The 25,685-nt window shown below is 42.9% G+C and overlaps 1 protein-coding gene across 1 annotated transcript in view; it reads left to right on the top strand.

The window, feature by feature from the left end:
* The window catches only part of dnah5l (dynein, axonemal, heavy chain 5 like), a gene marked incomplete at its 5' end in the record, with an annotated part of 132,302 nt that overhangs the window by 62,924 nt on the left and 43,693 nt on the right, over nt 1–25,685 (top strand). The window contains 9 exon segments of the mRNA XM_080417549.1: nt 8,757–8,893; nt 14,854–15,016; nt 15,767–15,878; nt 16,131–16,259; nt 17,054–17,253; nt 18,325–18,478; nt 19,297–19,407; nt 19,709–19,864; nt 25,654–25,685. The exon segment at nt 25,654–25,685 is cut by the window's right edge and continues 97 nt beyond it. Coding sequence (XP_080273675.1) covers nt 8,757–8,893; nt 14,854–15,016; nt 15,767–15,878; nt 16,131–16,259; nt 17,054–17,253; nt 18,325–18,478; nt 19,297–19,407; nt 19,709–19,864; nt 25,654–25,685 — 1,194 coding nt within the window.

Here is a 25,685-nt window from a genome sequence, read left to right as displayed (position 1 = left end):
CGGCTAAGAGCGTGGAAAGCACAAAGGAGGAAAACACTTGCTTTTTAGAGTAAAAGAAGGAAAAAAGGAGATAGCCGCGGGAGCGGAAATAATAATAATACTTTTGTCTATAAGAGGAAAACCTGTTGGTTGGTACTAGTACCACCGAGTGGGCTAAAGCTGGTTTCTGTCTTCGATCACAAAGTTTGTCTTAATAAGGTATGTCTCGTAGCTGCTGTTGCATCTGCCGTGCAGAGAAGCGAAAGAGGATGAGCCACGTCACGCAAGAGGTTTTATACCTCTTCCGGTCTACCGGACACGTGACATACCCTTCTCAGCCAATGAATGGCCCGGGAGTTTATGGTATGTAGCTCTGTTCATCGCCAGGGCCAAGCAGTAGCCTGACCAGTTTGTTTTGGGATGTCTGGAGCCTTGTTTTTAAGGCCTTTGTGGCGCTATGGTACCAAGAGGTGCATGTGTGGTCGAAGTGACCTCGGATGAGTGCTCCAGCTAGAGTCTTCAATGTATTCCTACTGACCAGAGAGGAGATCCTGTACATGTGTGATTTTCTCAGCTTGGAACTGTGGCTGCTCTTGAGAAATTACCATTTAGGATTAATAACCAAACCAGCTGTATATGATTAGATTTTGTTTTCCATACTTTGATTGTCTTTGTATTATGTATGTTCACATCTTTCTGTTTGGTTTTCAAATGTAACGTGTTCAAAAAGTTGAAATATGGAGATGCAAGGTTTCTTCTGCCCGATTGTGACCATAATGCTGGTTTGAATGTGTATATATGTGTGTGTGTGTGTGTGTGTGTGTGTGTGCGCGTGTGCGTGTGCGTGTGCGTGTGTGCGTGTGTGTGTGTGCGTGTGTGTGTGTGTGTGTGTGTGTGTGTGTGTGTGTGTGTGTGTGTGTGTGTGTGTGTGTTTGTGTGTGTGTGTGTGTGTGTGTGTGTGTGTGCGCGTGTGTGTGTGTTTGTGTGTGTGTGTCTGTGTGTGTGTGTACACAGGGTGGACAATCATTTTGATGTTTTTTCTTAGTTTATCATTTAAAATTGCAATTTAGGCATTTAGCAGACACTTTGATCTCACAAACAATAAATATTAGTGTGTGATAAAGTTATTGCTATGTTGATCCTTTAGTTGTCAGTGGATTTCTTCTCTCAGAGGTATCATGTGGAGGACGACAGACAACACTAGCCAGTGGAATTCATTGTCTGCTTAATGAATGTCCAAAGGACTTTACCTAAATGGACATTCAGGATATAAACTCCTGTACTGTGATTGGCTGGTTTCAGGTTTTCAACCAGTTGTGTATTGAGATGGGAGGAGGTGTGTTGTGACCTGCTGTGTCTCACTTAGTTCTTCCTTTACAGGTTAGACCGTTAGTGTTCTTTTTCAATGAGAATAAGCTGTGCCTCTTTTGAACAATAATATAATACCATTATTAAACGGTAAATACACAAAAAAATAGTCTAATAACGACGTTGCGTTCATGTTGATCTCTGTCGTCATGGTGATGATGTCATTATATCAGTCTTGCCCAAATATGGAAAGGTGGCGGCTTGCACACATGGCTGTTGTTATGGCAACAGTTTGTGTTGTGAGTGAGGTAAGAGCAGAGCTCTGCTTAGCCTGTATAAAGTGTTAAGCTACTGCAACTACTGCGACTTCCACTTCATCAAGACCACTATATGTCCTGACAAAGAGTGCTGAGAGAAAGAGATAGAGAACATACAAAGATAGAGAGAGTATAAAGACACATTTGCAAGCCCCTGCAGAACCTACAACTTCAGTCTTCATAGAAGCAGCTTTGACGATACACCGCCACTCCTGGAAGGAGCGAGTCCAAATATTCCCTTACTCAGTTCTCTTGTTCTAAGTGTACATCTGCCTTGACAACTATCTTTCAACACATGAAGAGGAGCGACGACCTCTACTGAAAAATTATGACGGGACAGATCCCCTCAGCAGCCGATCAGCAAATCACCACCAGCTGTGTAATAACCAGCCATGAACATGGAAACACTGACAAACCAACATCTTACAGTCATCAACAGTTTACCAAGACGTTAGCTCAACCAGATGTAAAGACCCGTCAGAGGACTTACACAAGAAAGACATCTTACATCTGTAAACTGTGTGACAAGAGTTTCAGTCAGTTATCTAACCTGAAGATACACCAGCGTATTCACACTGGAGAAAAACCTTTTCACTGTAAACTGTGTGACAAGAGTTTCAGTCTGTTAGCTAACCTGAAGAGACACCAGCATATTCACACCGGAGAAAAACCTTTTCACTGTAAACATTGTGACAAGAGTTTCAGTCAGTTACCTAACCTGAAGACACACCAGCATATTCACACTGGAGAAAAACCTTTTCACTGTAAACAGTGCAACAAGAGTTTCAGTCGGTTACCTCACCTGAAAACACACCAGCATGTCCACACCGGAGAAAAACCTTTTCACTGTAAACATTGTGACAAGAGTTTCAGTCAGTTACCTAACCTGAAGACACACCAGCATATTCACACTGGAGAAAAGCCTTTTCACTGTAAACAGTGCAACAAGAGTTTCAGTCAGTTAGCTCACCTGGGGGGACACCAGCATGTCCACACCGGAGAAAAACCTCACCACTGTCAACAGTGTGACATGAGTTTCAGTCAGGTAGCTCACCTGAAGACACACCTGCGTGTTCACACTGGAGAAAAACCTTACCTCTGTAAACAGTGCAACAAGACTTTCACTAGATTAGGTAGCCTGGAGTCGCACCTGCGTGTCCACACTGGAGAAAAACCTTACCTCTGTAAACAGTGCAACAAGAGTTTCAGTCAGACAGGTGAGCTGAAGACACATCTGCGTGTCCACACTGGAGAAAAACCTTACCTCTGTAAACAGTGCAACAAGACTTTCACTAGATTAGGTAGCCTGGAGTCGCACCTGCGTCTCCACACTGGTGAGAAACCATACCACTGTAAACTGTGTAACAAGAGTTTCAATGAGTTGGGTATCCTGAGGAAACACCAGCATGTCCACACTGGAGAAAAACCATACCACTGTAAACAGTGTGATGCGAGTTTCAGTCAGTTAGCTCACCTGAAGAGACACCTGCGTCTCCACACTGGTGAAAAACCATACCACTGTAAACAGTGCAACAAGAGTTTCAATGAGTTGGGTAACCTGAAGAGACACCTGCATGTCCACACTGGAGAAAACCCCTTTCCACTTTAACCCATTAAGACCGGGAACGCATCAGTTTCATTTTAAGATTTCTTTGGCTATTGAAAAATAGCAGATATACAAGCTTGTAGATCTGCTATTTTTTTGAAAAAAAAATGATTTTTTTTGTTTATGCTTTTACAGGGATTCTAAAAATCTCTTCTAAATCCTAACAGTTTTTTGAAAAAACTTATGTTGCTATATAGGCTAATCAGTGGTTCTCAAACTTTTTTCATGTCAGGGACCCCCAAAATGATATGTATTTGGCCCCCATCTCAAAGAAAAACCTTTCTGTTGTAAACTGTTTCAATTGGTTAGACCAGGAGACTACAACATTTTTCTGGCCAATGACCCCTTAGCTGAGAGTGAGACGAAGCAGGAACCCCCACTACTTGTATCATGTTTTTAGAAAGCCTTCCATGCAACTTGTTAAGCGCTTTCAAAGCTAGCTCACTATATGCAGCTTATTGTCTTATCAATGTCCCTTGACCGAGATTTGAGACTAGCTTGGAAGTATTCCATAATGATTAAAAAAAAGTTTTGCCTGTTGGTAGGGCATTACACATTTTTGTGGCATAGCAGTAGAACAAATGTAATCCCCTGTGTGAGCCAAATCTGGGTTAAACGTGATTTGTGGCGCTCCTTGACGTTTTTTTAAGTAGTTTGAAAGGTACATGGGTATCTTTGTGGTGTAGTGTATCTTGAAGACCAGGCCCAATGCAAGTTGCTGTACGTAGAGTACATCCCATCCTAGCAAAGTGAGCAGGGGTTAAATGAGTTGTAGATGTAAGGCCAAGCAGTAGCCTGACCAGTTTGTTTTGGGATGTCTGGAGCCTTGTTTTTAAGGCCTTTGTGGCGCTATGGTACCAAGAGGTGCATGTGTGGTCGAAGTGACCTCGGATGAGTGCTCCAGCTAGAGTCCTCAATGTATTCCTACTGACCAGAGAGGAGATCCTGTACATGTGTGATTCTCTCAGCTTGGAACTGTGGCTGCTCTTGAGAAATTGCCATTTAGGATTAATAACCAAACCAGCTGTATATGATTAGATTTTTGTTTCCATACTTTGATTGTCTTTGTATTATGTATGTTCACATCTTTCTGTTTGGTTTGCAAATGTAACGTGTTCAAAAAGTTGAAATATGGATATTAAGGTTTCTTCTGCCCGATTGTGACCATATGCTGGTTTGAATGTGTGTATATATGTGTGTGTGTGCGTGTGCGTGCGTGCGTGTGTGTGTGTGTGTGTGTGTGTGTGTGTGTGTGTGTGTGTGTGTGTGTGTGTGTGTGTGTGTGTGTGTGTGTGTGTGTGTGTGTGTGTGTGTGTGTGCGTGTGTGTGTGTGTGTGTTTGTGTGTGTGTCTGTGTGTGTGTGTGTACACAGGGTGGACAATCATTTTGATGTTTTTTCTTAGTTTATCATTTAAAATTGCAATTTAGGCATTTATCAGACGCTTTGATCTCACAAACAATACATATTAGTGTGTGATAAAGTTATTGCTATGTTGATTGTTGATCCTTTAGTTGTCAGTGGATTTCTTCTCTCAGAGGTATCATGTGGAGGACGACAGACAACACTAGCAAGTGGAATTCATTGTCTGCTTAATGAATGTCCAAAGGACTTTACCTAAATGGACATTCAGGATATAAACTCCTGTACTGTGATTGGCTGGTTTCAGGTGTTCAACCAGTTGTGTATTGAGTAGGGGTGGGACGATATATCGATATATCGATATATCGCGATACTTTCTCCCGCGATAAATAATCGATATCCTCCCGGAAAATATCGATATTAAAAAAAGGTTAAGTTTGTGATACGTTGTTTTTCCTACTCTGTATTTGTGTAATGATGATTTTGAACTGTTTGGTGCTATTTTATGTGTTTATGAATTGAATACAAGGACTATCGTGATATATCGTTGGTGAATTTTCATGCAATATATCGTGATATCGCAATATATCGATATTTTCAGATATCGTGATATATCGTTGGTGAAATTTCATGCAATATATCGTGATATCGCAATATATCGGCATTTTCAGATATCGTGATATATATTGTTATCGTGGGCCTAATATCGTGATACATATCGTATCGTGAGGTACCCATATCGTCCCACCCCTAGTATTGAGATGGTTGAGGAGGTGTGTTGTGACCTGCTGTGTCTCACTTAGTTCTTCCTTTACAGGTTAGACCGTTAGTGTTCTTTTTCAATGAGATTAAGCTGTGCCTCTTTTCAACAATAATATAATACCATTATTAAACGGTAAATACACAAAAAAAGAGTCTAATAACGACGTTGCGTTCATGTTGATCTCTGTCGTCATGGTGATAATGTCATTATATCAGTCTTGCCCAAATATGGAAAGGTGGCGCCTTGCACACATGGCTGTTGTTATGGCAACAGTTTGTGTTGTGAGTGAGGTAAGAGCAGAGCTCTGCTTAGCCTGTATAAAGTGTTAAGCTACTGCAACTACTGTGACTTCCACTTCATCAAGACCACTGTATGTCCTGACAAAGAGTGCTGAGAGAAAGAGATAGAGAACATACAGTACAAAGATAGAGAGAGTATAAAGACACATTTGCAAGCCCCTGCAGAACCTACAACTTCAGTCTTCATAGAAGCAGCTTTGACGATACACCGCCACTCCTGGAAGGAGCGAGTCCAAATATTCCATTACTCAGTTCTCTTGTTCTAAGTGTACATCTGCCTTGACAACTATCTTTCAACACATGAAGAGGAGCGACGACCTCCACTGAAAAATTATGACGGGACAGATCCCCTCAGCAGCCGATCAGCAAATCACCACCAGCTGTGTAATAACCAGCCATGAACATGGAAACACTGACAAACCAACATCTTACAGTCATCAACAGTTTACCAAGACGTTAACTCAACCAGACGTAAAGACCCGTCAGAGGACTTACACAAGAAAGACATCTTACATCTGTAAACTGTGTGACAAGAGTTTCAGTCAGTTATCTAACCTGAAGATACACCAGCGTATTCACACTGGAGAAAAACCTTTTCACTGTAAACTGTGTGACAAGAGTTTCAGTCTGTTAGCTAACCTGAAGAGACACCAGCATATTCACACCGGAGAAAAACCTTTTCACTGTAAACATTGTGACAAGAGTTTCAGTCAGTTACCTAACCTGAAGACACACCAGCATATTCACACTGGAGAAAAACCTTTTCACTGTAAACAGTGCAACAAGAGTTTCAGTCGGTTACCTCACCTGAAAACACACCAGCATGTCCACACCGGAGAAAAACCTTTTCACTGTAAACATTGTGACAAGAGTTTCAGTCAGTTACCTAACCTGAAGACACACCAGCATATTCACACTGGAGAAAAGCCTTTTCACTGTAAACAGTGCAACAAGAGTTTCAGTCAGTTAGCTCACCTGGGGGGACACCAGCATGTCCACACCGGAGAAAAACCTCACCACTGTCAACAGTGTGACATGAGTTTCAGTCAGGTAGCTCACCTGAAGACACACCTGCGTGTCCACACTGGAGAAAAACCTTACCTCTGTAAACAGTGCAACAAGAGTTTCAGTCAGACAGGTGACCTGAAGACACATCTGCGTGTCCATACTGGAGAAAAACCTTACCTCTGTAAACAGTGCAACAAGACTTTCACTAGATTAGGTAGCCTGGAGTCGCACCTGCGTCTCCACACTGGTGAGAAACCATACCACTGTAAACTGTGTAACAAGAGTTTCAATGAGTTGGGTATCCTGAGGAAACACCAGCATGTCCACACTGGAGAAAAACCATACCACTGTAAACAGTGTGACGCGAGTTTCAGTCAGTTAGCTCACCTGAAGAGACACCTGCGTCTCCACACTGGTGAAAAACCTTTTCACTGTAAACTGTGTGACAAGAGTTTCAGTCAGTTACCTAACCTGAAGACACACCAGCATATTCACACTGGAGAAAAACCTTACCTCTGTAAACAGTGCAACAAGAGTTTCAGACAGGTAGCTCACCTGAAGACACACCTGCGTCTCCACACTGGTGAAAAAACGTACCACTGTAAACCGTGTAACAAGAGTTTCAATGAGTTGGGTAACCTGAGGAAACACCAGCATGTCCACACTGGATAAAAACCATACCACTGCAAACAGTGTGACAAGACTTTCAGTAAATTATAGTCATCAACAAAAGTCATCAACAAGTTTAATCCCTTGTTTGAGCCAAATTTGGGTTAAACGTGATTTGTTGCGCTCCCTCTGGTGTTGTGATTGTGGACGTCATTGACGTTTTTTAAGTAGTTTGAAAGTTACATGGGTGGCTTTGTGGTATAGTGTATCTTGTAGACCAGGCCCATTGCAAGTTGCTGTACTCTACCCTGAGCCATCCCATCCTAGCAAAGTGAGCAGGGGTTAAATGAGTTGTAGATGTAAGGCCAAGCAGTAGCCTGACCAGTTTGTTTTGGGTGCTGGATGCCTTGTTTTTAAGGCCTTTGTGGTGCTATAGTACCACGAGGTGCATGCGTGGTCGAAGTGACTTTGGATGAGTGCTGCAGCTTGAGTCCTCAATGTATTCCTACTGACCAGAGAGGAGATCCTGTACATGTGTGGTTCTCTCGGCTTGGAACTGTGGCTGCTCTTGAGAAATTGCCATTTAGGATTAATAACCAGCTGTATATGATTTGATTTTTTTTTTTCATACTTTGATTGTCTTTTTATTATGTATGTTCACATCTTTCTGTTTGGTTTGAAAATGTAATGTTTTCTGTTGTATTTTTATTTCATGAATGAGGGCCAAGTGACACATTTGCGTTTATGGGGTTGGACCCACTGTTGCAGCCCAGCCAATTACAGAAAAAGCTGTGTGTGTGTGTGTGTGTGTGTGTGTGTGTGTGTGTGTGTGTGTGTGTGTGTGTGTGTGTGTGTGTGTGTGTGTGTGTGTGTGTGTGTGTGTGTGTGTGTGTGTGTGTGCGTGCGCGTGTGTGTGTCTGTGTGTGTGTGTGTGTGTGTGTGTGCAGGTTGTAACTGTGTGTCTGGGTGTTTTTTTTTACTTTCTTCAGTATTTAAAATGTTCAATACTTTTACTCCACTACAATTATATGAAGACTTTTGTTACTATAGTTACTTTGTAGATTTTGATTATTATTACAAAACACACTAACAACCACTTCAGCCCTATGTATATTTCGGCCATTTTAAAATAGCAGATCTACAAGCTCACAATGAGTCACGATGCGACGCATTGTGAGCTTGTAGATCAGCTATTTTCAAAATATTTTTTTGCACATTTAAAAACCTGTAATGGGACTTTTGGCATAATGAGTACTTTTACCTTTGGTGCTTTAAGTACATTTTGATGCCAATACTTTTGTACTTTTACTCAAGTAAATTGCCGAACTTGTACTTGTACAGACTATTTCCACAATAGCGTATTGATACTTTTACTTAAGTAAAAAATGTGAGTACTTCTTCCATCACTGCATGCGTGCACGTTGTAACTGTGTGTGTGTGTGTGTGTGTGTGTGTGTGTGTGTGTGTGCGTGTGTGCGTGTGTGCGTGCGTGTGTGTGTGTGTGTAGAGGCCCAGGGGTTGAGGGTTTGACTCCAGCTGAGGCCAGTAACAGACTGCAGACTTTCCAGGCAGAGTTCGACCAGCTGTGGAGGAAATACGCCACCTACTGTGGAGGAGAGGAACTGTTTGGACTGACTGTCAACGGTATGTATCTCTCTATACCAGGGGTCTTCAACGTTTTTTCAGGCCAAGGACCCCTTAGCTGAGAAAGAGATAAAGCAGGGACCCGCTCCATAATGCATAAAATTGTGTTTCAGATTCAATTTATTTTTTTTACTTGGTCTGCTCTTTTTCCCCTCTACACCTATACCTCTTTGCCAAAAATATTTTTGGCTAAAGTTCCCCTCAGAATAGGGATGCTAGGGCTCAAGTGGTTAAGGTAAAAAAAAAACATCCTATCACAAAGATTTGGCGGACCCCCTATAGTAGCTCTGAGGACCCTCTAGTGGTCCCGGACTCCCTGTTGAAGACCCCTGCTCTATACTTTATGTACAGTATCATAACACAGTGTTTCTCAAACCTTTTCAAGTCAAGGATTCCCAAATTGATTGATTTGGTCCACAGACCCCCATCTGAAAAGGATAAAAAATATCAAAATTATTAAAAATTAGCCCAACATTTACAATGTTTTTCCATAAATGTTCAAAAATAGCAGATGTACAAGCTCGAGCTCAAGTTCGACCTTGTAGATCTGCTATTTTTGAATAGCCAACGTTATAAATCGATAAAGAGGTTAAAATGATTGTGATGTTATATTAACTATATTTGCTGGGGACCCCTGGCGGTCCCCGGACCCCACTTTGAGAACCACTATCTAGTGCAGTGGTTCTCAAACATTTTCATATCAAGAACCCCCCAAACTAATATGTATTTGGCTGCGAACCCCTATCGGAAAATATTGCCAGGGACACTCTGAGCTTGTAGATCTGCTATTTTTTTTAAATCATGAACATTTGTGCAAATCTTAATATTAATGTCTCCTAAAACAGTTTTTTTTAAAAAACGTATGTTGTTATATCAGTGGTTCTCAAACTTTTTCATGTCAAGGCGATCCCCATCTAAATATGTTGTTCCAGGGACCCCCCAGCAGCAAAGATTTGAGATAAATATGTTGTTTCAAAAAATATGTATTCAAAGATTTGCACAACATTTATTTTTCCAAAAATAGCCAATGTATAAAATAATGGTTATAGCTCAAATCTAAAATTACACAGATGCGTTCCCGGATTGAATGGGTTAAGCCTCCATTCTAGAAACACACTGGGTACGTGAGCTTTAGTCATCTGTTTTAATATTTTATTATGGTGTTATGTTATCATTTTGAGTGAGTCAGGTGAAAACACACCTGAATTTCCCTTTCGGTTCATAGTCTACCTTAGCCCTCGTGGTGTCATAAAAAAACATGTGTAATATTTAACATACATCCGCATCTGATCTGCAAGCTCACAACGTGTCGCATCTTGACGTGTTGTGAGCTTGTAGATCAGCTATTTTAACATGTGAGCTTCAGCAATGTTGACATCCTCACATCCTGTGTGCCGGGTGTGGGTGTGGGCGTGCTTGAACTTTGCAACAGCTGTGTGGAGTGTCACAGCTCATTGCCACACTCATTCGAGACTATAAGATTCTCTCTCCTTCACCTTCAAACACACAACTTCCACTGAGGACACACTACAGTCCACTGCTACAGGAGGGGATACTGGAACGGCACTACATTAAGTATAACTTTGCGGTACTTTTACTGTACTTGAGTGTGTCGTTTTTTCTATACCTCATACTTCTACTCCACTACATCTCAGAGGTAAATATTTGACTTTTTACTCCACTGCAATTATTTGAAAACTTTAGTTTTTTTAATTTTGTATAATTTGTTAGTTTATAATTACAAAACATAGATTAACCACTAAGCCCTATTTTATTCAAAAATAGCCGCTCTACAAGCTCATAGCATGTCACATTTTTTTGTGTCAAGGCCCCCCAAATTTGTATGTATTTGGCCACGGACCCCATCTGAAAAGGTTTTGTGCAAGGGACCCCCAGGAGAGATTTATGTATAAACGAATAAGATTTTTTTTTATATTTTTCAAAAATGTAAAAAAAATACAAGCGAGCTTGTACATCTGCTATTTCTGAATAGCCAACGTATAAATAGATGAAGTGGTTAAAATGATTGTGATGATAACTACTTTTGCTGGGAACCCCCTTGAAACCCCCTCAAGGACCCGTGGGGGTCCCCGGACCCCACTTTAAGAACCACTGTTCTAGAAGAGGGAGTATTTACAATAATTCTTCTTCTTCTTCTTTCAGCTAATTCCCATCAGGGTTCACCACAGCGGATCATCTGTTTCCATCCGCTTCTGTTCACTGCGTCTCCCTCGGTCACTCCAGCCACCTGCACCTGTCTTCTCTCACCGCATCCGCAAACCTCCTCTCTGGCCTCCCTCTTCTCCTCTTGCCTGGCAGCTCCATATCCTCAGCATCCTTCCTCAGTGTTACCACGCCTGACTGGCTGATTTCCTGTCTTGATCGGGGTCTTTTTTTAGCTTCCCCCAGAGACAAAAATGCCTTCCCAGTCGTCTTTCACAGAAGAGGATCTTTCCTGTATTGTATGTTGCGACATATTTAAAGATCCGGTTACCCTGTCGTGTAGCCACAGCTTCTGTAAAGCCTGTCTGCAGGACTGCTGGAGAGAGGAGCAAATAAAGGTGTGTCCGACTTGTGAGAGGAGACATCCGATGGAACCTGATCACAACCTGGCTCTGAAGAACCTGTGTGAGACCTTCATACGGGAGAGACCTCAGAGAACGTCAACAGGCTCTGAGGATCTCTGCGGTCTGCATGCTGAGAAGCTCAGACTCTTCTGTCTGGAATGTCAACAGCCGGCGTGTCTTGCGTGTCAAGATTCTAAAGAACACACCGGCCACAGTTTAAGACCCGTCGATGAAGCGGCTGTGGATCACAAGGCACTAGTCAACAGCTCACTGGGGGGTTTACAGAATAAGCTGAAGGCCTACAATATAGTTAAAATAAACTATGACCAAGCGGCAGCGCACATTACGGTCCAGACCCAGAACACAGAGACGCAGATGAAGCACGAGTTTAAGAAGCTTCGTCAGTTTCTACAAGAGGAAGAGGAGGCTAGGATCACTGCACTGAGGGACGAAGAGCAGCAGAAGAGTCAGGTGATGAAGGAGAAGATTGAGGGTCTGAACAGAGAGATATCGACCATTTCAAACACAATCAGTGCCATAAAGGAGGAGCTGAGATCCGAACACATCTCATTCCTGCAGAACTACAGGACCATAGTGGAAAGAATCCAGCTCACACCGCAGGACCCACAACCGGCCTCAGGAGCACTAATAGACGTGGCCAAACACCTGAAAAACCTGAGCTTCAGCGTCTGGGACAAGATGAAGGACATCGTCTCATACACTCCTGTCATCCTGGACCCCAACACCGCCTATCGAGGATTCATCCTGTCCGACGATCTGACCAGCGTGAGACGCGGAGAAAGGCGGTGGCTTCCTGACAACCCAGAGAGGTTTGCCCTCTACGGCTATGTCCTGGGTTCCGAGGGCTTCGACTCGGGGACTCACAGCTGGGATGTCGAGGTTGCAGACAATACGAACTGGGAGGTAGGCGTGTTAGCAAAGTCTTACCAGAGGAGAACAGGGCTGTTGTGGGCAGGTGAATACAGGGCACGCTCCTCCACGGGGTCAGTCACTGTTCTCTCTGTGAATCAGAAACCCCGAAGGATCAGAGTCCAGCTGGACTGGAACCAAGGAAAGCTGTCCTTCTCTGACCCGGATACTAACACACACCTACACACCTTCACACACACTTTCACCGAAACGCTCTTTCCGTACATTTGGAACTTTGATGATACTGTCCCTGTGAAGATTTTACCAGCGAAGATCAGTGTAACGCTGTCATCTGTCTAGCACAGTGGCTCTCAAGGACCCCCAAATTGTCAAGGACCCCCAAATTCATACATATTTGGTCATGGACCCCCATTTGTTTGTTTTTTTGCCAAGGACCCTATAAGAGATTATGTTTTAATTATTATTTTGTTATATTAATCATTTTTATAGGCAAAAGAGTCCCATAGGCAAAAAGTAAAAAAGAAAAAAATCTTTGTGATACCGATAAGCTGATCTACAAGCTCAAAACACGATATAGATCATATGTAGTGTCCATTGTCTAGTGTCATGTTATATGTATTAACATCAGTATAGTAATAATACTAATAACAACAGGATTATTTGAATGGTCTTAATATTGTTGGTCAAATAATTCAGCAATAGAACTGTTTTTGCTCTGTATTCTAATGAGAATTGTATGTGAATAAATCTTTTTAAATTAAATAAACTGCTTAAACACATCTCTTGTGATTTTAGTTCAGTTGCACCATATTTTAACAAATATCTGTACCATGTGATATTTATAACATGAAGTGTGACATTGTATACCGTTATTGTCGGTTGAAATTGCTTTTCAGGAAATCTCTTTGGTTAAATGCAGTATTTATTAAACACACAGACACATACCCAATTTTCATAGCCGATCTACAAGCTCACAACGCAACACGTGAATGTGTTTATCAGATATTTTCGCTACTTTTGCACAACACTCTTGTACGACAAAGTGGTGCAAAAAACATAAATAGTTGAAGTATAGAGAACAAGATTTATGCCCGACAGTGACGACATGATAACCCTGACAGAGGTCAGTATGTTAAATATTACAGAGGTTTTTATGACACCACAGGTGTGTGAGGTAAACTTAGTTTGAACTAGGAGAATTCAACTGTGTTTTCAAGTCACTTGACTCACTGATAATAAAATGATAACACCGTGATAACATAACAACAGCTGACTTGGTAAACTGGATGGAAGGTTACGGAGGCTGTCGTTTCCAGAGGGCCACGCTACTCCAATAAAGTGAACGAAGGGCCGAAATGTGAAACAATTTATAATTATTAAAACTGCATGAATGTGGTAGTAGTGGCTATTGTATGTGTGTTTAGTGACTATAATTGTAATGCTATGCAGAATGATAAGGTTACTTTGGTAAAGTCAATTTTACCAGGTGGCTAGCCTGAGAAGTGCACTGATTGTTAGAATGCCCGACTTGCGGTTGGAGTTAGTACAGAGGCCTTGATAGGGTGCAACCAAAAAGGTGTATTTATTCTGATTGTACACCGACAATACAAAAAATACATGACACAGGAAGCTCTCCACACACAGGTGACATGATGGTGTCCAGCTCTCATCCTACCACCAACTAGTGATGTTTGTTGCTGGCAGCCTTTTATACTCAGCTGGAGGCAATTAGTTTGGACTCCACCATGTCAAGGGGTAGATACATATTCATAACATTAACTCTCATAACATCTAATAAAACTCCATGAACTATACCAATATTGATTCTCATACTACAACATTACACAATATCCCTAGCAATTCCAAATACACATTACAACCCCCCCCCCCCCCCCCCCTCTGCCCTTCTGACTTGGTCCATCCCAATTACACTGGCCACAGCACAGCACAACTTGGTACATGTTGAGCTTTCAATCATTACCCTCTCTATTACACATTGCACTTGCCCCTCATGATTATCATTCAATAAATACTTAAAATCATGACTTAATTGTGCAGAATACAACTGTGCAAAATACTATAAAGTGACAAACATCAGTAACAGAGGACCATTCAAAGGTCTGATAAAACGTTATAATCTCCCATTCAATGCATTGATAGCATTCGAAGCCGGTGAAGTTAGGAAGCAAGAGTGGGAGGTAGATAAATAGGTCATCAGTGTAACAGAGAGTTACACTGATGTTAAAACATAAACAATGCTGTGTCTGCAGGATTACTTTCAATACCCTGCAGGACTAGGCACCCATTTAAAATGGTTGTATCTTTACCTATCTACTTAACCTATTCTACCTACTTACCTACTAACCTACCACCTACTTACCTACCAACCTATTTATCTACCTCCCACTCTTGCTTCCTAACTTCACCGGTGCTAACTTTCGTCCTTCCATCGTGTGTGCGTGCGTGCTTGCGTGCGTGCGTGCGTGTGTGTGTGTGTTTCAGAGTACCCAGAGCTGCAGAGGATCAGGCGGGAGTTGTCTCTCCTCAGTAAGCTGTACAGCCTGTATAACAGTGTGATGGACAGAGTGTGTGCGTACTACGACATCCTCTGGACAGACCTGGACATCGACCGCGTCAACGCAGAGCTCCAGGACTTCCAGAACAGGTATACGACAACACAGGACAGTGTGAACAGGTAGCTACTGCAGTGGTGTAAAGTAACTAAGTACATACATACTCAAGTACTGTACTTAAGGACAATTCTGAGGTATTTTTTACTTTGTAGATTTTGATTATTATTACAAAACATACAGTAACCACTTCAGCCCTATATACATTTCGGCCATTTGAAAATAGCTGATCTAAAAGCTCAAAATGCGTTGCAATGCGACACATTGTGAGCTTGTAGATCTGCTATTTTCAGAAGATTTTGTATACATTATATACATTTAGAAAGTTGTGTAATGGGACATTCTAATTTTGGTACTTTAAGTACATTTTGATACCAATCCATTTGTACTTTTACTCAAGCAAATTTTGAATTCCAAACGTTTACTTGTAACAGAGTATTTATACACTGCAGTATTGAAACTTTTACTTCAGTAAAAAAATAGAGTACTTCTTCCATCACTGGGCTACAGGTAGGACAACACATGATGTTTTAACAAAACAGTTATAGAACTGAACATTTTTATAAATAATGATTTAATCTCCCAACCTCTTTCCTCTATATCTCGTGTGTGTGTGTGTGTGTGTGTGTGTGTGTGTGTGTGTGTGTGTGTGTGTGTGTGTGTGTGTGTGTGTGTGTGTGCGTGCGTGCGTGCGTGCGTGCGTGCGTGCGTGCGTGCGTGCGTGCGTGCGTGCGTGCGTGCGTGCGTGCGTGCGTGCGTGCGTGCGTGCGTGCGTGCGTGTTCAGGATCAGGAAGCTTCCCAAGGCGTTGAAGGAGTGGCAGGCCTTCAGCGATCTGAAGCAAAGCATCGACGACTTCAGTGAGAGCTGTCCTCTGCTCACCATGATGGCCCACAAGGTACAACCATGACATCTGAATCTCTTCACACTTTCCTTGTAAAGATGCCAGGTGTGAAATGACACTCACCATGACAAGGCCCTTTGAAACTCTCAGATGTCACATCTGTACTGCTGCTGTCTGTCTCTATAGATCTGTCTGTCCATGGATGAACAGCATGACCCTCCTCTCCTCTCCTCTCTTCTCCTCTCCTATCCTCTCCTCTCCTCTCCTCTCCTCTCCTCTCCTCTCCTCTCCTCTCCTCTCCTCCAGGCCATGCTGTCCAGACACTGGCAGCGTCTCAGTCAGCTGACAGGTCATAGCTTCCAGGTGGAGTCAGAGGCGTTCTGTCTCAGAGACATCATGGACGCTCCACTGCTCCCACACAAAGAGGACATCGAGGTCTGAAGGCATTTCCTCATTGAGTTCAAAATTCTACTACCATGTTCAACATGTCATGATAATAATGTATATATTGTTGCTGTCGGGCAGAAACCCCTATTTCAACTTAGTATGTTTTTATTGTAAATTCATGTCCTATACTTCGTCGTGCAAGAGTGTCACGCGAGGGTAGCAAAAATAGCCGATCTACAAGCTCAGAACACGTCGCTACGTGACGCATTGTGAACTTGCAGATCTGCTATTTTTTCTATTTTTGAAAACTCTTGAAAGGGTAAGTGGTTAAGTGTGTCTGTTGGTTCTATCCTACTAACCAATGAGAAGCGTTATCAAGAGCGCTACATTGGATCCAATGGAACACGGTTCTTTTTTTTTTACATTTACTAACATAAACTAACACTTTTAGACATCAGACCACTAACTTGTCTTTAGAGTCAAAAATACCATCAATAATAAATACAATTTTTTAAATCATTGGTAAGCATATAGTTTAAAACAAAAGATGTTGATAGGACTTACATTCTTAAAAAAACAAAATTTAATGCTTTTAAAATACTACGGAACCCTGGTATCATTGTAAACTACAGAACTAGCCGAGTGGTGTTTTAACTTGCTTGTTTCACAAGTGGAAATACTGACATACAAAGACTAGAGCAAATGCACAAACTTTCTCTCCCTCTCACTCACACACACACACACACACTATAAGACTGAGTGAGTACAAATGTGTGTGTGCGTGTGTGTGTGTGTGTGTGTGCGTGCGTGTGTGTGTGCATGTGTGTGTGTGTGTGTGTCAGGATGTGTGTATCAGTGCGGTGAAGGAGAGGGACATCGAGGCCAAGCTGAAAGACGTGGTGAACGAGTGGAGCGGACACACGCTCACCTTCGCCACCTTCAGGCAGCGAGGAGAACTGTTGCTGAAAGGCAGCGACACCACAGAGAAAATGTCCCTGATGGAGGATAGTCTGATGGTCCTATCTTCACTGATGAGTAACAGGTAGATGGATCGATGGATGGATGGATGGATGGAAGATAGTCTGATGGTGCTGTCTTCACTGATGAGTAACCGGTATGGATGGATGGATGGAAGAATTGATGGATGGATGGAAGTTCCCAAACAATGGGTCAGGAAGAGGTGGCAAGCAAGCTCCACTAGATTTGAGGCTAAATAGGAGGTCATTATCAGCATGAAGTTCTAATTATTGGCCCAGCAGATGTAGCTATTTCACCTCCTGCAGGCTACAGAAAGATTTACTCTCAATCTCCTCCTATAATTCCACAAACCTCTGTCCCGGTCGGTGGTCGATGGTGAGGCCAAAATATGTTCTGCCCGGCTCTCCTCAGTGGCTGGAGCAATTGATCTGAATTTGCACACAGCCATTCACCATTACCATGTGCACGGAACAGCGAAGCCCGTTTTTCGATTTCACCAAATGTCAGCTGTTTATTAGCGTTTTTGTGTTCGCTGGCTCCCGGGTTGCCAGATCATGTGCGCATATCCCCCCACGGGTATGGACTAGTACAAGTGAATGAGGTTTTGGCCGGACTTTACACTTGATTTTATTACCTTAGTAAACATTTTTACACTTTAGGTTTTCGCAGTTTAAAGTCTTAGTAATATTTTGGTCCCATAATTGTTTTCATTAATGATAAATTAGGGTATGGTTAGGGCTTCTGTTGGTTCTACCGAGGGAAAACCCGCCTTCGCTGCGGCTGCAGCCAATAGCAGTAGTTTCCGGTTCCTTTTTGGGACCGGAAGTTCAAATATGGCGGGTTTGAATGTGGCTTCAAAACGGGTCTGTACAAACCAACGGGGATCTTTTCGTCCATATTTTTTACAGTCTACTGTATGTTCGGGACCCATTTTTGGGTCACGGACCCAGTTTTATGGGTCCTGAGTAAAATATCCATCTTTATTTATTTTTTGCGTTGCCTACCATATACTATATACTATATAGTATACCATTATACTATATATAGTAGGAAACAAATTGACAAGGGTGAGGGTTAAAAATGACATTCATCGCTGTCGTGTGTGTGTGTGCGTGCGATGCGTGCGTGCGTGAAGGTACAATGCTCCGTTCAAGCCGTCCATCCAGCACTGGGTCCAGAAGCTGTCCAACACCTCTGAGGTCATAGAGAAGTGGTTGACGGTTCAAAACCTGTGGATCTACCTGGAGGCTGTGTTTGTGGGAGGAGACATCGCCAAGCAGCTGCCCCAGGTCTGTCTGTCTGTCTGTCTGTCTGTCTGTCTGTCTGTCTGTCTGTCTGTCTGTCTGTCTGTCTGTCTCATGTACAATGTGTAATCTGATATTTTTTCGCACCTTAAAACTCTTTAACTGCCAGAGTAAAATTGTAATAGTGTCACCCCAGTGCCAGCGAAAACTAGTGTTTTTACCTACCTTTGAAAAATCATGGAATATTTTCTGTGAACACTGTCCGCACGATGATCCCCTCATTACACGCACAGGGGTCTCGTAGAATTTTGGGGGGGAAAATATCCGATCGCGGTTCCATAGTTGCGGCAAGTTGAAAATGTTTTGCCAAAAATACATTGTAAAACACAGGAGCCGAGTAGAAGTGTATACTTGCTGCTATGTGGACCTTCCGAAGTGCTCCCACCTTGCTGCTTACAGTATGTCTAACCTCATGTACATACTGTATACCTGCCGTTTTATGCTATGTGTATGTAGTAGGGATGCACCGATATGGAAATTCTTACATCATACCGATGTTTAAAATAACAATTTAGACGATAGCCGACACTGATACCGATATTAGTTTATTTAGTTGTTGGTGTTATTATTTCCCCCTTTTGTGCCCGGGGAAACAAATAACTCTTCATAACTGTTCAGAATCTGCAGAAACACAACATAATTGCCTTGATGTGAGTAACATTAACGAGTGTCAACGAGCGTCTGCTGGACAGTGACACACACACCTAACACACCTCAGCTGTGCTGAACTGCAAACAAATATGGCCAATATATCGGTGCATCCCTAGTATGTAGATATCTTATCGTTTTAATTCATATTTCAGGAAGCGAAGCGCTTCCAGAACATCGACAAGTCCTGGCAGAAGATCATGCAACGCGCTCACGACCAGCCAGGCGTGGTGCAGTGCTGCGTGGGAGACGAGACGCTCAGCCAGGTATAGGACCGCTGTGCCGCCGAGCAAGGCACGCATCTCTATAGACCTGGGGTTCTCAAAGTGGGGTCCTGTGTTATACGTTAGATAGATATATCAAACGTTTACACGTATATACGACATGATATTCGATACAATATACGATATACAAGCTCGCAGTGAGTCAATTTGGGGGTCCTTGACATGAAAAGGTTTGAGAACCACTGGTCTATTGAACGCCTGTTGAACCTCTCCTCTCCTCTCCTCTCCTCTCCTCTCCTCTCCTCTCCTCTCCTCTCCTCTCCTCTCCTCTTCTCCTCTCTAGTTGTTACCTCATGTGTTGGAGCAGTTGGATGTGTGTCAGAAGTCTCTGTCAGGTTACCTGGAGAAGAAGAGGCTCGTTTTCCCTCGTTTCTTCTTCGTCTCTGACCCCGCCCTGCTGGAGATACTGGGCCAGGCCTCCGACTCACACACTATACAGGTACACACACACACACACCCACGCACCCCGCCCGCCCACACATACACACACACACACATAGGTAAGACTCTCAGAAGAAGGGGAGCAAACAGAGCTGCGTGCGTGCGTGCGTGAGTGCGTGCGTGCGTGCGTGCGTGCGTGCGTGCGTGTGAGACATAGAGAGAGAGAGATGAGAAATAAGTCAGTGAGTGAGTATTCCAGTGTCTTTCCATTCATGTCAGGGTTTTAACTAGACTTTGTTTTATAAATTCAACATGGGAGGTGAACTGCTGAGTCACATTTCAACATCAAATGAATGAGGACACTGTGTCTTTAAACTCACTCCAGAGAGGGACAGAGTGAGAGAGAGAGAGAGAGAGAGAGAGAGAGAGAGAGAGAGAGAGAGAGAGAGAGAGAGAGAGAGAGAGAGAGAGAGAGAGAGAGAGAGGAAGGCTGACCTCCAATATCATATCTGTTTGTTTGTCAGACAGTGTGAGATGAAATGGCACAGCAAAGCGTTCAGCCGAACCAGGATCAGTCCTGCTGTTCTATCTGTCTGGAATCTCTGGATCCACTGAAGGATCCAGAGAGGGTTCCCTGTGGACACAACTATTGCAGTCGGTGTAGCGAGACATACTGGAATAAGAATGATCAAAAAGGGAGATTCAGCTGTCCACAGTGCAGAAAGACCAACATGCCGAGACTTGTTCTGAAGAAAAACACAACGGCGGCTGAGGTGGTGGAGAGCCCAAAGAAGACAGGACTCCAAGATGCGCCTCCTCCTGATCACTGCTATGCTGGACCTGGAGATGTGGCCTGTGACGACTGCACCGGGAGAAAACTGAAAGCTGTGAAGACCTGTCTTCGGTGTCTGGTCTCGTACTGTGACACTCACCTCCAGCCTCACCACCAATCTCCCGCCTTTAAGAAACACAAGCTGGTCAAAGCCTCCGCCGAGCTTCAAGAGAACGTCTGCTCTCGCCACGACGAGGTGAGGAAGCTTTTCTGTCGCACTGATCAGCAGTGTATCTGTTGTCTGTGCTCTGTGGGAGAACACAAAGGTCATGATATAATCTCAGCTGAGGCAGAAAGGACTGCGAGACAGAAAGAACTCGATGCGAGTCAGCAGAGCACCCGGCAGAGAATCCAGAAGAGCGAGGACGACGTGAAGGTGCTTCAGCAGGAGGTGGAGTCCATCAACGACTATGCCGATACAGCAGCGGACTACAGCGACACCATCTTTGAGAACATGATCACTTCCATTGAGAGAAGACAATCTGAGGTGAAACAGCTGATCAGAGAACGTCAGAACCATGAAGTGGGTCGTGTTGAAGAACAGAGGAAGGTCGTGGAGCAGGAGGCTACTGGACTGAGGAGGAGACATGCTGAGCTGCAGCAGCTCTCACACACAGAGGATCACATCCATTTTCTACGCAGTTCCACCCCCGTTTCAAGGATCAATGAATCTACACACCCGGTCAGCAGCAATGTCCGTCCTCGGAGCTACTTTGACGAGGTGACCGTGGCTGTGTCAAAGGTCAGGGACAAGCTGGAGAACATTCTTAAAGAGGAAGGGACACACATCTCAGAGACTTTGAATCGAGCGGAAGTTTTACCGTCAAGACCACAAAAACCCAAGACCAGAGCTGAGTTCTTACAGTATGCACGTCCAATCACACTGGATCCAAACACGACTAATCATTTCCTGTATCTGTCAAAAGAGAACAGAAAAGTAACAAGCATCAACGAAGGACTAATGTATCATCATCACCCAGAGAGATTCCGTGGAGGAAGACGGAACGCTCAGGTTCTGAGTAGAGAGGGTCTGACTGGACGCTGTTACTGGGAGGTAGAGTGGAATGGAAAGGTTGATATAGCAGTCTCATATAAAGATATAACGAGAGATAATGCTGTCTTCTCTGATGGTCAATTTGGATACAATGATAGCTCTTGGTCTTTACGATGCGGCAGAGGGCATCATGAATTTGTACACAGAGGTAATAATACTAAAATCCCAGGCCCGGTGTCATCTAGAGTAGCAGTGTACCTGGACCACAGTGCAGGTACTCTGTGCTTCTACAATGTTTCTGAAACCATGACCCTCATCTACAGAGTCCATGAAACATTCACCCAGACCCTCTATGCTGGATTTAGGTTTTATTTACAAAATGACAGAGACTATGCTGAGCTGTGTGACCATTCACTGCCAGAGTAAAACATCATCTATAGCCGACCTTTTCAGCTATTCCGAGGGTTTTCACTAACCTTTGAAAAATTATAGAATATTTTCTTCACAACGATCCATCCACCATCCACCGATCGTTGGAAGACGTATCCGAGTCTCGTAGAGTCAGGGGGGGGGGGGGGGGGAGCGTGCCGTCGCGATCATCCGTTCCATAGTTATTGGCAGTTGAATGTACTGTAGGTTGTTTTTGCCAAAAAGCAACAGAAAGCAAGCAGAGGGAAAAAAAGGCATGCTTCCAAATCCATGAGAATGGAAGTGAACGTGGCTGTTTTATTTGTGATCACGTCGTGATTTGCTGCTTCAACTGCTTCACTGGGAGTCAAATGGTGACTCATAGGTTAGCGAAGAGCGCCACCTAGCGTAAACACTGAAAACACTATTGGGATGTGCGCAACAATCAGAGGCCATCTTTGGCCATACAGTAAGTGCCGTTGACGTTTCACTGTAGATAGATTGCATAGTGCAGCAGATTCTAACCTTTTTTGGACCAGGGCCCAGTTGGAAATCTCAAAGGTGTCCCACCCCTGTGGCCACTTAAGACTGCAGCCGTTCGGCTGCAGTCTTAAGTGGTCACATGGGTGGGCTGCATGCATTATCAGAGCTTATTACACGGCTTGGTTGAATGCTTGATTCTGATTGGTCAATCTCCTATGAGCGTGTGAGTTAAGAGTAGATATTACACAGACTAGTGTCTTTGATGTTTTTTTTATTATACTAAACACACAATACGAACATAACACTCCAATCTAGTACTACAGGTCAGCCAGTACCACATGGTCAGTACAAGACTACGTGGTCAGTCAGTACAAGACCCATGGTCAGGTAATAAAAGGTATGAGAAAAGAATAAACACATACACAACAACAGCAATATTACATGAATCTACACACCAATTATGAACACATCGGAAATATAATCGTTAATCATCGTGTAAAATAAGCTTTTCCACTTACTGCAGTCAATCACACCCAAGTCAATCAAATCTGACTAGCCCCCGCTGCTACACAAGCTTTTATATAGCCCTGAAGTTACACAAAAGGAGTCCCTCCCACAGGATGTGACAATCTCCCACAATGCACTGCGGTGCTTGTGGTCTCTTTCACCTTCTGTCACCTTCAAGCCAGCTGGCTCCTCTAACCTTCTGCTTTTGTCAATCATTTGCCTTGTTTATTGTCTTAAATGTGGAAAACGCAGGCTTTTAGCACTGTCTTACCCAATCAACCCCTTCATGTTGCTTTCATGTGACTCTCATGTGCAAAGTCCTCCGCTGTGGACCCCCACATCACAGGTCAGAGCTGTGGCCTTTACAATCTGCATATATTTGTACTTTCTTTCGGATTATAACTTTAGTTTATACAATCCTAAATAAGCAGGAAATACACACAGCAATATGGCAATCATTACAGTATACGAAATACTTCGTTTAGTTGTTACTTTTGGGTCAATTTATTGATTTATTTATTAAGTAGCCGTGTAATAAGCGGGATAATTGTCAGCGCGCTGGTCGTTGTTGAAAAATAACCTGTTCCGCCTTGGTTTTAATCATCCTGTTGGGGGTTATTTTTCAACAACGACCAGCGCGCTGACAATCATCCCTTTCATGTTCATTTTAATGATCGGTCAATCAAATGTGTTGCGGCTTGGATTAACGGAACTATAATGGTGCATTGTATGGTGGTACTGTAAGGTACTGTATGGTGACATATACACCCTATAAAAAAAGAATTGTTACCTCACTGTGATATAAGTCATTATCCTGTATTGTCATTGTCTATTTCAACAAATACATAATACACATTTGTGTTGTAAAACTGACTTTGGTCTGATTGGTTTCTCATTAAAACGGCTTGTTTAATATAATCCTTAAGAGTCGTGTCAATATTACAGTTTTTGTATTTTGTGTCTCAGACGTTTCTTGATGCCACAGGACTAAAATAAAATAATTTGGGCCGACATTATGGCAAAATGTGTGTGATTAAAAGTTTAAGGAGCTCCAGTGGCCACTGTCATACACAGGGGCGGCGATTTATTTGCAACGCACGCGCGTGCATGCGCGGCCGGTCCGCGTGCGCGGGACATTTTTCGGTTATTTTCCGTGTTTGTTACCTTTTTGGGGGGTTTTGTTACTATAAATAATGCAGTTAATTCGGTTAATTTGGTACCAAAAATGTAGTCCATGAAGTGAAGATGTCAGTGTTTTTTTCTTTTTCTTTTTTTTGTGACGGGTGCTCTTCATTTCCCCTGGGTGCTTTAGCCCCGAGGCACCCACAGTATCGGCGCCCTTGGTCATACATATTCTCAAAAGGGCTTGGCTGAAAGATCAGTGTCCCCTTGAAAATGATACCAAAGCATTTACAAAATGCTGAGTCATTTGACGGTTTTAAGAGCATGCTAAAAACAAATTTGTTTCGTAAGCATTTTGTCTCATGAGGTTTTTGCCTGACTCACTCACAGGTCAATGTTTTGTTCTAATCCTTGTTTTTTTGTATTATTACTCTATTTTGTTATTATATCCTGTTTTTTACTTGTTTAATCTTGCTTATATTGTGTTCCATTGTACAGCACTTTGTAACATTGTTTCGAAAGGTGCTTTATACATAAAATGTACTTACTTACAATAATATGAAGCACCGGCATTTATCCTGAACACGACCCAATACCAATACATGCACCGGCGTCTAAAACGCAACATTTCAATGGTGGAGGGTAGTTTTAACAGCTGATAACACTAATTTAGCTGTGACTCAGGAAGGGTTATTATACCAAAATCTACAAACATGGATCTTTCCAAATAAATGATAAGTAACTTTTGCCACCTTGAGTGGCACCGACATCTGGTTGGCCCATGGACTAATAGCAGATCTACACGTTTTTTGTTGTTGTTGGTGAGAATTGCCTTTTAAAAATGGCATACATAAAATCGGCATCCTAAAATGTTGATGTGTTCACAAGCATAGTAATAGAAACGTGTGTGTGTGTGTGTGTGTGTGTGTGTGTGTGTGTGTGTGTGTGTGTGTGTGTGTGTGTGTGCGTGTGCGTGTGTGCGTGTGTGCGTGTGTGCGAGAGAGACAGGATTGAGTTTAAAGAAACAGTGGCCCTGGTATGAGGACCACAATGTAAATATGTTTTATCCTTTTGACAGATAATTTGTCCAAATCTGTGTTCATACATTCATTCTGGTCAATAAAACATCAATCAAGGCCCGGATCGCTGCCCTTGCGGTCCGGGCACCTAGGCTGCAATCCGATCCCGACGACCTTTGTTGCGTGTCTCTCCATCTCTCTCTCCCCATTTCCTGGCAGTCTACTGTACTATCAATAAAGGCAGAAAAAGCCAAAAAAAACATCTTCCAAAATACATAAAAACAACAATCAATCGATTGACAAAGAGTTTCATTTCAAGTGCTGCTCACTGCAGGGGAAAATATTTTAGTTTCCAACCGACAGCAATGAAAACTAACTAAAACAATGGAGAAAATATTGAAAATCTAGAAGCTCTCTCTCTCTCTCTCTCTCTCTCTCTCTCTCTCTCTCTCTCTCTCTCTCTCTGTGTCTCTCTCTCTCAGGCTCATCTGCTGAGTGTGTTTGACAATGTGAG

This window comes from Gymnoscopelus braueri (assembly GCF_963280865.1).
Source record: "Gymnoscopelus braueri genome assembly, chromosome: 21".
Classification (NCBI taxonomy): Eukaryota; Metazoa; Chordata; class Actinopteri; order Myctophiformes; family Myctophidae; genus Gymnoscopelus; species Gymnoscopelus braueri.
Note: the sequence above shows the minus strand (reverse complement) of the source record. Positions and strands in the feature narration are given on the sequence as shown.